This window comes from Myiozetetes cayanensis, unplaced genomic scaffold (assembly GCF_022539395.1).
Source record: "Myiozetetes cayanensis isolate MyiCay16 unplaced genomic scaffold, myiCay2020 scf30, whole genome shotgun sequence".
Classification (NCBI taxonomy): Eukaryota; Metazoa; Chordata; class Aves; order Passeriformes; family Tyrannidae; genus Myiozetetes; species Myiozetetes cayanensis.
Genome location: NW_026087522.1, coordinates 337,656 through 348,918, shown reverse-complemented (window position 1 = coordinate 348,918; position 11,263 = coordinate 337,656). Strand labels below are relative to the sequence as shown.

Genomic DNA, 11,263 nt, shown 5'->3' with positions numbered 1-11,263 from the left:
TCACTATAATAATAATTATTGATATTATAATTCATTAAAATAATAATAAAGGTTTTTATAATAATATAATAGTATAATAGTAATATAATATAATTATTATAATCATAATAATAACTATTATTATACTAATCGTTATAATTGTTGTTATAATAATTTATAATTTATTAGAATAATTTTTATGATTATCATAAAATAAAATTTTATAATCATTGTTATCATCATAATCATCATCACTATTATTATTATAATCATTATTATTGTTATGATTATAATGTTTTATTTGTAGTGTAAGAATTTAACACTATTATAATAATCCATTATTGCTAATAGATTAATTAATAATAATAATAATAATAATAATAATGCTATCACCAAAACTGGGGAGTTTTTGCAAGTGAAGGAGCAGCCCAGGAAAATGGGATGAGCCGGATATTTCAGGAATAACAGGACTCCTGCTCAAGGAATTTTGCTTTTCTTCCTTCTCCTCCCTCTCTCCATGAGGGGTTTAATAAAACCTTCAGAAATCCAAGCTGAGAAACTCAACTAAATTCCAGTTAATTTCCATGGAATTGGAGGGAAAAAAGGGGAATTCCCTTTATTTTCCCTTTCTTCCCAGGACAAGCAGCCCCACCACCTGGATTCCCTTTTCCTGGAGCCCAGCACGGGATGGGAGCAGCTCTTGGGTCTCATCCTGGGATTAATCCTGGGATTTGGGGGCCAGATCCAGGATTCCCATGGACAGCTGGGCTGTAAATGCCTGGGAAGTGGGAAAGGTGGATTTAAGCGAGAGCAGGAAAATGTCAATTCCCTTTGGAAAAGGTTTTCCCAACATGCCAAAGCGCTCGTTGCTCCAAATCAAGGGGATGCCAAAGACATTCCCAAATTCCTGTGAAATCTTGGAGGTGCTGCTGCCTCGGGCCAGCCCTGACCCTGCTCTAGACCTGGTCTTGTTCTAGACCTGCTCCTGCTCCACATGGAAGAGCAAATCCAACAAAACAGGAGCTGGGAAGGAAACCGGAGCAGGGATAAAGAACCAAAAAGGTTTTGCTTCGATTCTTCCAAGACTCTGGCCCGTGCCATGGAATAACCCCCCAGAGGGGAGAGAAAAGCCCCGAGTTCAGAGACGATTTCAGGCTCAAAATCTGATTTTCCCAGGCCTTTTTTCCTGCCTGACAATGAGCCCAGCTCTGCTGAGGAGGGGCCAGGAGCTGGTCGATGGAGATTTATTGACACCCCTGTTCGAAGGCCGAGCGTGGAATGGGAGCAGAGCTCGGGAAGCAGAGCTGGGAGCGCTCCCCTGGCCCCGAGTTTGCCCTTCATGGCATTGAATTTACACGTGGTCAGCAAAACATGGAATTGCAAAAGGATTCCACGTGTTAAACTCTCCCCCAAGCTGCGTTTGGTGCCCCAGAGGCCCAGCCTGCTGTTCCCAAGGGGTTTTAGGAGCACCTCAACGATGCTCCTCAGCAATTCCCCCAGGAATTCCCTCCTTAAAATCATGAAATTGCACAGAGTGAAGACACAACAGCAGTTCCCTCCCCAAATCCCTGGGAGCTGAGCCAAAATCCAGGAACAAAAAGCCCCCCAACAGCCCCAGAAAGAGACAAATCCCGCAGGCTGGGCAGGGACAGCTCGGATTTTCCACGTCCCGGGTGGTGTGACAGCCCCGTGCAGGGCAGGACCTCTGCTGGTTTGATGTCCCAGCCTCTCCCGAGGTCTCTTTGCATCCCATGATGCTCCCCTGCTCCCAAAAGTCGATCGGTGGCGCCCAAAATACATTTGGAGCCGGGAGCTGCGGGGCGTTCGCAGTCGGGCGTCGATAGGATGGTGGGAAGAGCAGCTCCATCCCAAGGCAATCTGGGCTCCCGCTGCCACCAACACCCCTGACTCTCCTCTGCCAGCCCCGTCCTCCCTCGGAACATCTTTATTTTGGGAGCTCCAGGTGAGTTTCTTGAGGGGTGGACTTGTTTTTCTGTGGGACTGGGAGCTGGGGAGGGGAGGGACTGGGTTTGACTGGGAGAGGTGACAGCGCTTTTCTTTCTCTCCCTCCTCCTCTTTCTGCTCCGCTTACAACCAGGTTTGCCAATAGTTCTATCCCATGTTGTGTTTGGATGAAGGAGTTTGGGGGTAGGGGGAAGCTTGATGTGTAAAATATCAGAGGGAAAACCCCCCAGGGTTTATTACCCTCATAAATAAACCATAATTAACCAGGAGGTTTCATTTCTCCTATCAAAGGGATTATCCAGCAGGATATTTTTGCTGCCCAGCAGAGATGTGGTAAAACTCTGACCAACCATCCCAGGCTGCAAAAAAAAGTCCTATTTCATCCCAATATTATCCCATTTTCAGGGCCCTTTAGCTCCGTCCATCATCCCCCAACCTGCCACTGATGGAACCTCTTGGGGGATGTTGTGAAACTTCCTCTCTTGGAAAGTCATTTTTGGAGCAAAAATATTTCTGCCTGAAGCTGGAGAGGGGAGGGGGATGTGTTTTGCTGCTTTTCCTGCCACCACCAGCTTCCCAAAGCCCTCAGAATTATCCCAATAATGTTATTTTCAGGAAGCCAATGCTCGTGGCTGCTGTTGGTACACCCAGATTTGGGGCACAGTTGCCCATCCAGAGGAGTTTATCCCTAAAATAAAAAAGTGTCAGGGGGGTAAAAAAAAAAAAAAAATCCCAAATCTTTTTTAGATCAAGAGGTACCTTTAAATATCAACTGGGGTTAAGCCTGGAACGTTGATTGGGACAAAGATGGTCTTTGCCTGGGGGAAAATGGGACAATAAATCAGGAAGCAAAGCAGAGCCAACCCAGGCACGCCGGGGCCCTTCCAGCTTTTTTTTTTTTTTTTGGTTCACACCCTGTTTGCTTGACGTTTTGAACCTCTTTGCCTTGAGTTGGGGTTTTTCTTCCCTAAAATAGATGGATAAGGGTGCGATTTTGCCATGGATTCCACGAGCTGGAACGGGGGACACGGCGAGGCTGGTTCTGATCACTCTCAAAGTGACTTTGGGAGGCATCGACCGGGCTGCCAGGAATAGTAACCGTTCTGCCGCCCCAGTCAAGTGTGAAAGGCAATCACTGGAGGTCAGATAATTAGGGGAGTAATTAACAGCCGGGACAAAATGTGAAGGAACTCCTTGCGGGGTTGTGTGTGTGTGTGTGGGGTGGGGAGATAAAGAGGAAAGGGATCTGGAAGCGTAGGGTGTAAAATCAGTGCTCAGGAAAGCGAAGTCTGCGTCTGCAAAACCCCTTTTAGCCGTGAAAAATCCCTTTTATCTGGGCAGGTCCCCCCCCAAAACAAAAAACCCCAAAATTAAATGGGTGTTTATTGGCAGCAAATAACCTCTGTGAGCTGAGCTCGTGTCCGTGATTGTGGCAGAAAATCTCCATAAAAATTCCCTGCGCTTCACTCTCCACACCCTGCTTTGAGCAGCAGGAATCGGAGCCCGGAGCCCAAATTTATCCCGGTTTTCTTCAGCGTGGGGAGAGTGGAAGTGGAGCACAGGCAGGGCTGAGCTCACCGAGGCAGGACATTCCAGAGGGTCCCCGCTGCTTCCATTGGGAAGGATCCTGTGATTTCCACAGAGAGGCTCTTCCCTGCCCAACATCCCTGAAAACCTCTCTCCTTTCTCCTTGCCGCGGCTCAGCTCTCCCGGAGGAGCAGCGGGAACATGCTGGAAGATGAGGATGGGATGAGCGAGAGGGGGCTCAGCAGCTCCAGGAGGAGATACGAGGATGAGGAAGGTGAGTGAAACCTTGGGAATGCTCCAAGGGCTTCCCTGCCGCCTGATCCATCGGATCTCCCGATGTTCCAGCATCCCATGGAATAAACTCCTGAGTGCCTTAAGCCAGGTGGGAAGATGGGAAACACCTCCCTGACTTTTTAAACTGGAATTTTTAACTGGAAAGTGAACTTTTTTTTTTTTGGTAACTGGAAGTGGCACATCCCAGATCTGCTTTTTAAAGCTTTTCCCCCTCTCTAGATCTCTCCAGATCATCCCATGGAATAAACTTTAAGCCTGGTGGGAAGATGGGAAATATCTCCCTGTTTTGTTTTGGTTTTTTTGTTTGGTTGTTTTTTCTTTTTTTTTTTAAACTGGAATTTTTAACTGGAAAGTGATCCTTTTTCTTTTTTTTAAAACTGGAAGTGGGAAATCCCAGGTCTGCTTTTTAAACCTTTTCCCCTCTCTAGATCCAAGCACATCCCATGGAACAAACTCCCATGTGCTTTAATCCTGGTGGGAAGATGGGAAACATTTCCCTGGGGTTTTTTTTTAACCGGAAGTTTTAACTAGAAAGTGAATTTTTCTTTTTAATGGGAAGTGAGAAATCCCATATCTGATTTTTCAACCTTGTCCCCCTCTCTCGATCCACAACATGGAACAAACCCCCGTTTGCTTTAACCCTGCTGGAAAATGGGAATCATCTCCCTGGCTTTGTAAACTAGAAGTTTTTTTAACTGGAATGTGAAATTTTCTCTTTTTTTCATAACTGGAAATGAGAAATCCCAGCTCTGGTTTTTTCCCCCTCCTCCTCTCTGAATTGGGCACATCCCATGGGATAAACTCCTGTGTGCTTTAGTCCTGATGGGAAGCTGGGAAGCATCTCCGTGGCTTTTTTTTTTTACCTGCAAGGTTTATAACTGGAAATTTTAACTGGAAAAAGAACTTTTTTTTTTTTTCTTTTTTTTTTTTTTAACTGGAGAGTGAACTTTGTGGGGGTTTTTTGGGGTTTTTTTTGTGTGTGTGTGTGTGGTTTTTTTTTAAACTGGAAGCTTTAAAAGCTTTTCCTCATCTCCTCTAGATCCAGCACATCCCATGGAATGAACTGCCCGATTGGGAAGACGGGGCTTTTTCAATCGCGAGTTTTCAAACGGGAAGCTTTAACTAGAAAGCAAATTTTCTTGTTGTCGTTTTGCTGGAAGTTACCCGTCCCAGACCTGCTTTTCAGGCTGTGCTCACTCCTGCTCCCTAGATTACCACTCCATCTACATCGGGGTGCCGGTGCCGCGGGGGTACCGGAGGAAGCGGCGCCGCCGGAGATCTCCCGGCTCCAGCCGCGACCGCAGCGAGAGCGAGCGGCACTTCGAGCGCCAGGACCACTCGGACACCGACGACGGCGGCCACGGCTGCTACGAGAGCGGCAATGACAACGCCAGCAGGACCAGTGAGTGCCTCAAAAAAACCGGGAGAGCATTTGGAGCATCACTCATTAAACCCCCACTCCCCAACCCCGCGACGCGCGGCGCTTCCCAGGTTTATTTTTCCCAGGGTGGGAGCTGGGCTCGTCCTTGGGAAGCTGCCCACGAGGAAATCGGCGCTCCGGGAGCGCAGACAAACCTCGGGCATCACACCTTGTTCCCGACAGCGGCTTTGCCCGGTCTCGTTAAATCTGCTTTCGGATTAAAGCGCAGATTAACATTTCGCGCAGCAAAGCGGCTGCAGAGCCCTTGGGGTGGGTTTTTGCCACCACCCCCCCTCGCTCCTCCTATAGAATCCTGCATTCCGGGTTTAGGTCCGGCTCAGCTCAGCTGGGCTCTGCTTTTCCCTACGGGAGGAAAAGTTTTCCAGGGTTTTTTGGGGGGCGTGGGGAGAGTTTTTTGTTTGCAGCGGGCTGCACTTGCATGGCTTTGGTGTAAGCTGGAGCTTCACATCCCCTCCTTTCCACAGGCGGTAAATGCCACTGGGATAAAACCCTGCGGGCCGGTTTGGGGCGAGAAAAGTCATTTTACGGAGAAAAATCACCTGAAAAAACTCAGAAATCCTCCTTATTTGGGCGATTCCCCCCCCCCCCCCCAAAAAAAAATTCCACTGTGAGCTCGGAGGGGATTTTCCCACCTCCTTCCCGATGGGAAAGAAAAAACCCTGCAGGAAATAACCCCGAAGCCGTGATTTCTGCCCTCCCAGCGTTTCTCCCTCCCCTTTCTCCCTCTCTCCATCCCGCTGCCTCGCAGGGATCTCACCTCTCCCACTCGCATCCCGTTTGATTTGGTAACTTCCCGTCATGGGAGCCAAAGGGAAAGGAAAGTGCTTTATATTCTCTGTAATCTGCTCCTTAAGCCTCGGGAGTTTAACAAGCCTGAGTGGATAAAGGAGGAAGTTCGGGGGTTTGGTGGTTTTTGGTACCGAGCAGCGAAGGTTTGGTTTGGCCGGGAAGAAATGGGGGAAAAAGTGGAAACAACTCCAGGTAGGATTTTTTTTTCCCGGCATTTCGTGGCAGCCGCCGTTGGGGGAGCGGGAGGGGAGGAAATGCTCCAGGGTTGAGGGGTTTAAACTTTGTTTTTCCCTCGTAAAAACAACTTTTTCCCCTGGTAAAAGCAGCCTGGGAACTCGCAAGGGAGCTCAGGGCCCAGAGCTCCAAAGCTCATCCCTAAAATTATCCGGGGGGAATTCTCGGCCCCTGTTGCTCCCCAGCGGAGGGGAAGTGGAAAAGGTGATGTTGGGAAGGGTAAAAGGTCTCTCAGATTTGCAGGTTTCCTGAAAAGGAAAAGAGCATCTAATCCCACGGGATGTGCACCCTGATCTCCTCTCTTTTTTTGGGAGATGGGGATCCTTTTGATCCACGAAAAGCCAGGGAAAGGCTGCTGTGGATCCAGAGGGGCCACGACAGCTGATGGTTAAAGTGCTGGAGCCTTAAATCAACCTTAGTCCTGCCAACCCCAAGCAGCACCACATTCCCCCATCCCCAATTTTATCCCTCTTTTTTTTAACTATTCTACCTTAAGCCAGAGTGGGAATTTCAGTTTGGAAAAGCATCTCCAGGTCAGGTTTTACTGCAGGGCTGTGAAGGGCTCTGTGGCCCTGGGACGAAAGGAGGTTTAAATCATTCCAGCAGGTCTGTCCTGTCCCATTTCCCAAGGAAACGTGGGGTCCTGTGTGTGTGTAGAATTATCCCAAATATCCCAAATATATCCTGTATAACCTAAATATTCCCAGGGTTGATGCTGAGCTGGTTCCGTGGCTTTGGGCTCCATGCCACTATCCCATATATCCTCCCAAGCAAACACCTGCTCCTTCCCAGCATTTTTAGGTGCTGGATCAAATTTCCAGGTGAAAAAAAAAAAAAAAACAAGCAGAGATTGATGACAAAATTCCCTGAATTTCAGCTGCCAAGCCCTGGTGGTGTCGGTTGATCAAGGGGCTCTTGGGGGAGCAGGGGCAGATCATGCTGGGAAGGAGTGGAAAAGTGGATTTTATTCCCTTAAAATGTGGGGAGGATAAGGGGGAAAAAAAGTTAAAAAATATATAAAAAAAAATCTAATTGTGTCAAAACTTCCCTTTATCTTTTGTGGTTCCCACTGTTCCAAGGGTGGTGTAGCCTTGACATCCCAAAAATGAGTCACTGGGAAGACCCTCTGGAAGGAGGGAGAAGGAAGGATCTGCTCTTTAGCCCCCATGGGGGGAATTTGGGAAGAGTTGGGATCAGCTACACCCAAACTGAGGGTGTGCAAAGCTCCAAGCCCTCCTGCAGGATGGAAAATCCCCCTTTTTTCCACCAGCTCATCCAGAGATTTCTCGCCTCAGGACAGAGATTTCCAGCAAACTCCCAATTTTTTGTTGTTGTGGTTCATCTCATCATTTTTGGGGTGAATTTGGGAGGGTTCTGAGGAAGTTTAGGGTTTGAGAGCAAAGGCTGAGGGAGGTGTTACCAGCACTGTTCCCATTTCATCCCTCTTCCCAGAACAGCACTTAGGCTTAAAGAGCCTGAAACCCTCCAGGCAGGGAGCCCAGCTCTAAAATTACCAGGAATATTTAATAATCATAATAATGGAGCTTATGGAAATGAAGGAGGACTTGACAACAGGGCTTTAGTCTGGGTGGTGGGGGCTTAGAGGGGCTTAAGTGGTTAAGCAGGCTCAGCCTAAAGGCACATCCTCTTCTTCCAGGGCCCACACGACTTGGGGTCGTCTCCTTTGGGGGAAAAAAAGGGCAATATTCCCATTTTTTTCCTCTACTCACACGTGAATTTAATTACCTGCTTTTTTTTTTTTGCCACATTATTACCCAACTTTCTAATTCCAAAGTTTGAAAACGGGAGGATTCTGCTAGAAAAAAATTCAAAGAATTCCATTTTCCAAGCTGGGTTAATTCCTATTGGTTTAGGATACTCGGGATTGCATGAAAATAAACCAATTTCCATGGATTTTAGGCTGATCTTAATCTCTTTGGAGCAACTGGGGACCATCCCCATCCATGGGGAGCATCCAGGTATCTGATTCATACCCAGGTGTCTGATTCCTCCCCAGGACCAAAATGGCTCAAGTTTTTTTTCCTGGAAAATGGATGGAGAGGGTTAAAAGCAAATCCAACCAGGTTGGGTGGGGTTTTTTTTTGGAAGAGGAGGAGGTGCCATCACCCTCCAGGAATTCACTGGGGATGGAAAAACCTTTTCCCACCGGTCAGGAGGTGAGGTGTTCCCATGGGGAGCAGGTGGAAAGAAGTGCCCTCCCCAGCCTGGCTGCAGGAAGTTGGATTTTTCCAGTAGGAATTTGTGTTATTCCCCTTCAAGGATTCACATTCCCTGTGGGAATCCAGTGGGAAAATGTGTGTGGAGCTCTGGTGCATCCCCACCCACACACTGTAAGGATTGGGTTGCCCAGGGCAGGAGTTTCTAAGCTGGCAAAAACAGGCTCCATGGCACGGAAAAATGTGGGATAGCCCTTGGAAACAAGGATCAAAACGCTCCTGGAAGGGAATTCTGTGGTATTTTTGACAGGGGTGGCCACATTCCTCAATTCCTTCCACTCATCCTTCCTGCCATCATCCCAGGATTCCCCTCCTGGCTTCCACTCATCCTTTCCCCATCATCCCACATCTTTGCTCATGGATTTTGGGATGGGATTACTTAAGAGTTTCCCACTCCTTAATATCTCTCACCTTAAATATTTCCCTCAAAACCTTGGTGCTTTTTACCCCAGGATCCCAAACAACCCTAAACTTCCTCCAAATTCCCCCAAATTCACCCCAAAAATGATGAGATGAAGGACAACAACAAAAAATCGTGAGTTTGCTGGAAATCTCTGCCCTGGGAGGGGGAATCTCTGGATGAACTGGTGGAAAAAAGGGGGATTTTCCATCCTGCAGGAGGGCTTGGAGCTTTGCACACCCTCAGTTTGGGTTTAGCTGATTCCAGCTCTTCCCAAATTCCCTGCTTGGGAGCTAAAGAGCAGATCCTTCCTTCTCTCCCCTTCCAGAGGGTCCTCCCAGCGAGTCATTTTTGGGATGTCCAGGCTGTGCCACTCTGGGAACCACAAAAGATAAAGGGAAGCTTTGACAAAATGAGCTTTTTTTTTTTTTTCCTTTATCCTCCCACTTTTTGAGGAGTTTTAAGGGATAAATCCACGGTTCAGCAGCATCACCTCATCCCCCAGGGATGTTAAAACCCTTTCCCACCCTCTCAGTGTCTCCGGCTGCCGAACGTCTCCGCTACATCCTGGGGGAAGATGATGAGCCTCCCAATCCCACCCTTTTCACGGAGATGGACACCCTGCAGCACGATGGGGAGGAGATGGAGTGGAAGGAATCGGCCAGGTGAGGTGGGGAAGATGTTTTGGGGTTGAAAAAATTCAGAGAGGGAGAAGAAAATCCCCTCCTTAAACACAACCCGGGGTGGAAACGGGAGCAGGGATCGAAAATCTGTTCAAAAAGATGTTCCTGGATGAGGGAAATGAGGGAATTGTGGCATTTTAAAGGTAAAAAATTGGGATTTTACACAGCCTGGAAGGAGGAGGGAGAATTCCCATCTTGGCCTGGTTCTCCTCAGGGTCTGCCCTTGGATCAACCCCAAAATTGCAGCTTTTCCTGCTCCTGGTGACCCAAGTCCTGCAGAAAGGGCTGGGAAGGGGAGATAAAAATGGGATAAGATGCTGGGAAAAGGGAGAATTAGAGCTGGGGAACGGGAATAGAGGACATAAAGAACATTTTCCCAGGTTTTCCCCACCACCAGCACCACCTTTTTCAGGTTGGGCCAAGAGTTAAACTCTTCCCACCCTCCATCAGTCATAATAAAACTCCACCTGCTCCATCTGCAATCAAATTATAAGAGGAGTTGCAAGTGGAATTTCCCTTATTGAATCAGGAGTTTACCCAAGGGAATAATCTCCAATCCAAGTGGGATTTTTCTCTTCCTGACCTCAGTTTTGAGTAAAGGCCAGTGGGGTTGAGGCTTTTTGGGGGAGCTTAGGGAAGGGAATCAGGGATGCTGATGGGATTCCAACCCTTTAGTTTCAGTAGCAAAAAAGCTTGAGAGGCAAAAAAAATCAATGTATTCATTGGGATTTTCATTAGGGAAGAGCTGAGATGGAGGTTTCCAACTTCCTGCTGGGAGAAGGGAGGTTTTTGTTTCCCTACTCCCCAAAAAAACGATGGGAAGGCAAAAAACATCAACATTTTTATCAGGGAAGGGTTGAGATGGAGGTTTCCAAGTTCCTTCTTGAAGGATGGAGGTTTCTTTATCTCCCCATCCTTCTCCACTCCCCAAAAAAATGATGGGAAGGCAAAAAAAAAAATCGATGTATTCATTGGGATTTTCATCAGGAAGGTCTGGAGATGGAGATTTCCAGATTCCTCCTTGGAGGATGGAGGTTTCTGTAGCTCCCCATCCTTCCCCACTCCCCAAAAAAGCTTGGAAGGCAAACAATCAATGGGTTTTGGGGAATTTTCATCAGGGAAGGGTTAAGATGGAAGTTTCCAAATTCCTCCTGGAAGGAGGGAGGCTTCTTTATCTCCCCATCCTTCCCCACTCCCCAAATAAAAGCTTGGAAGGCAAAAAAAAAATCAATATTTTCATTGGGATTTTCATCAGGAAGGTCTGGAGATGGAGGTTTCCAAGTTCCTCCTTGGAGGATGGAGGTTTCTTTATCTCCTCATCCTTCCCCACTCCCTGAAAAGCTTGGAAGCCAAATAATCACTGGGTTTTTTTGGATTTCCATCAAGGAGGGATTGAGGTGGAGGTTTCCAAGTTCCTCCCTCGAGGGTGGAGGTTTCTCAAATCCCGATTTCCGCTGCCTGGCGAGGAACTTCTTTAACCCCAGGAGAGCAGCTCCATGGTGGGAACAGCAGGTGGGAGCAGCTCTAAATCCACAATAAATGGGGAAAGAAAACCCCAAACCAAACCTGGCAATGCAGGCCCCGAGCCCAGCAGGGAGATGGGATTTTGCCGCAGCCTCGGCGAGAGCGTCACGGGATGTTGATCCCGGGAAAAAGGCGCCGCTGGAAATGCGCCCTGAGAGTCCTGCACTCCAACCCTGAGCTGCCACCCCTG

General features: G+C 47.9%; 1 protein-coding gene across 1 annotated transcript in view; it reads left to right on the top strand.

The window, feature by feature from the left end:
* The first annotated feature begins 6,159 nt into the window (after nucleotides 1-6,159).
* Nucleotides 6,160-11,263, top strand: part of SLC4A5 (solute carrier family 4 member 5) — a 29,280-nt gene continuing 24,176 nt past the window's right edge. The window contains exons 1-2 of the mRNA XM_050325743.1: nucleotides 6,160-6,187; nucleotides 9,402-9,531. Of these exons, the coding sequence (XP_050181700.1) occupies nucleotides 6,160-6,187; nucleotides 9,402-9,531 (158 nt within the window). The remainder of the gene's footprint in view (nucleotides 6,188-9,401; nucleotides 9,532-11,263) is intronic.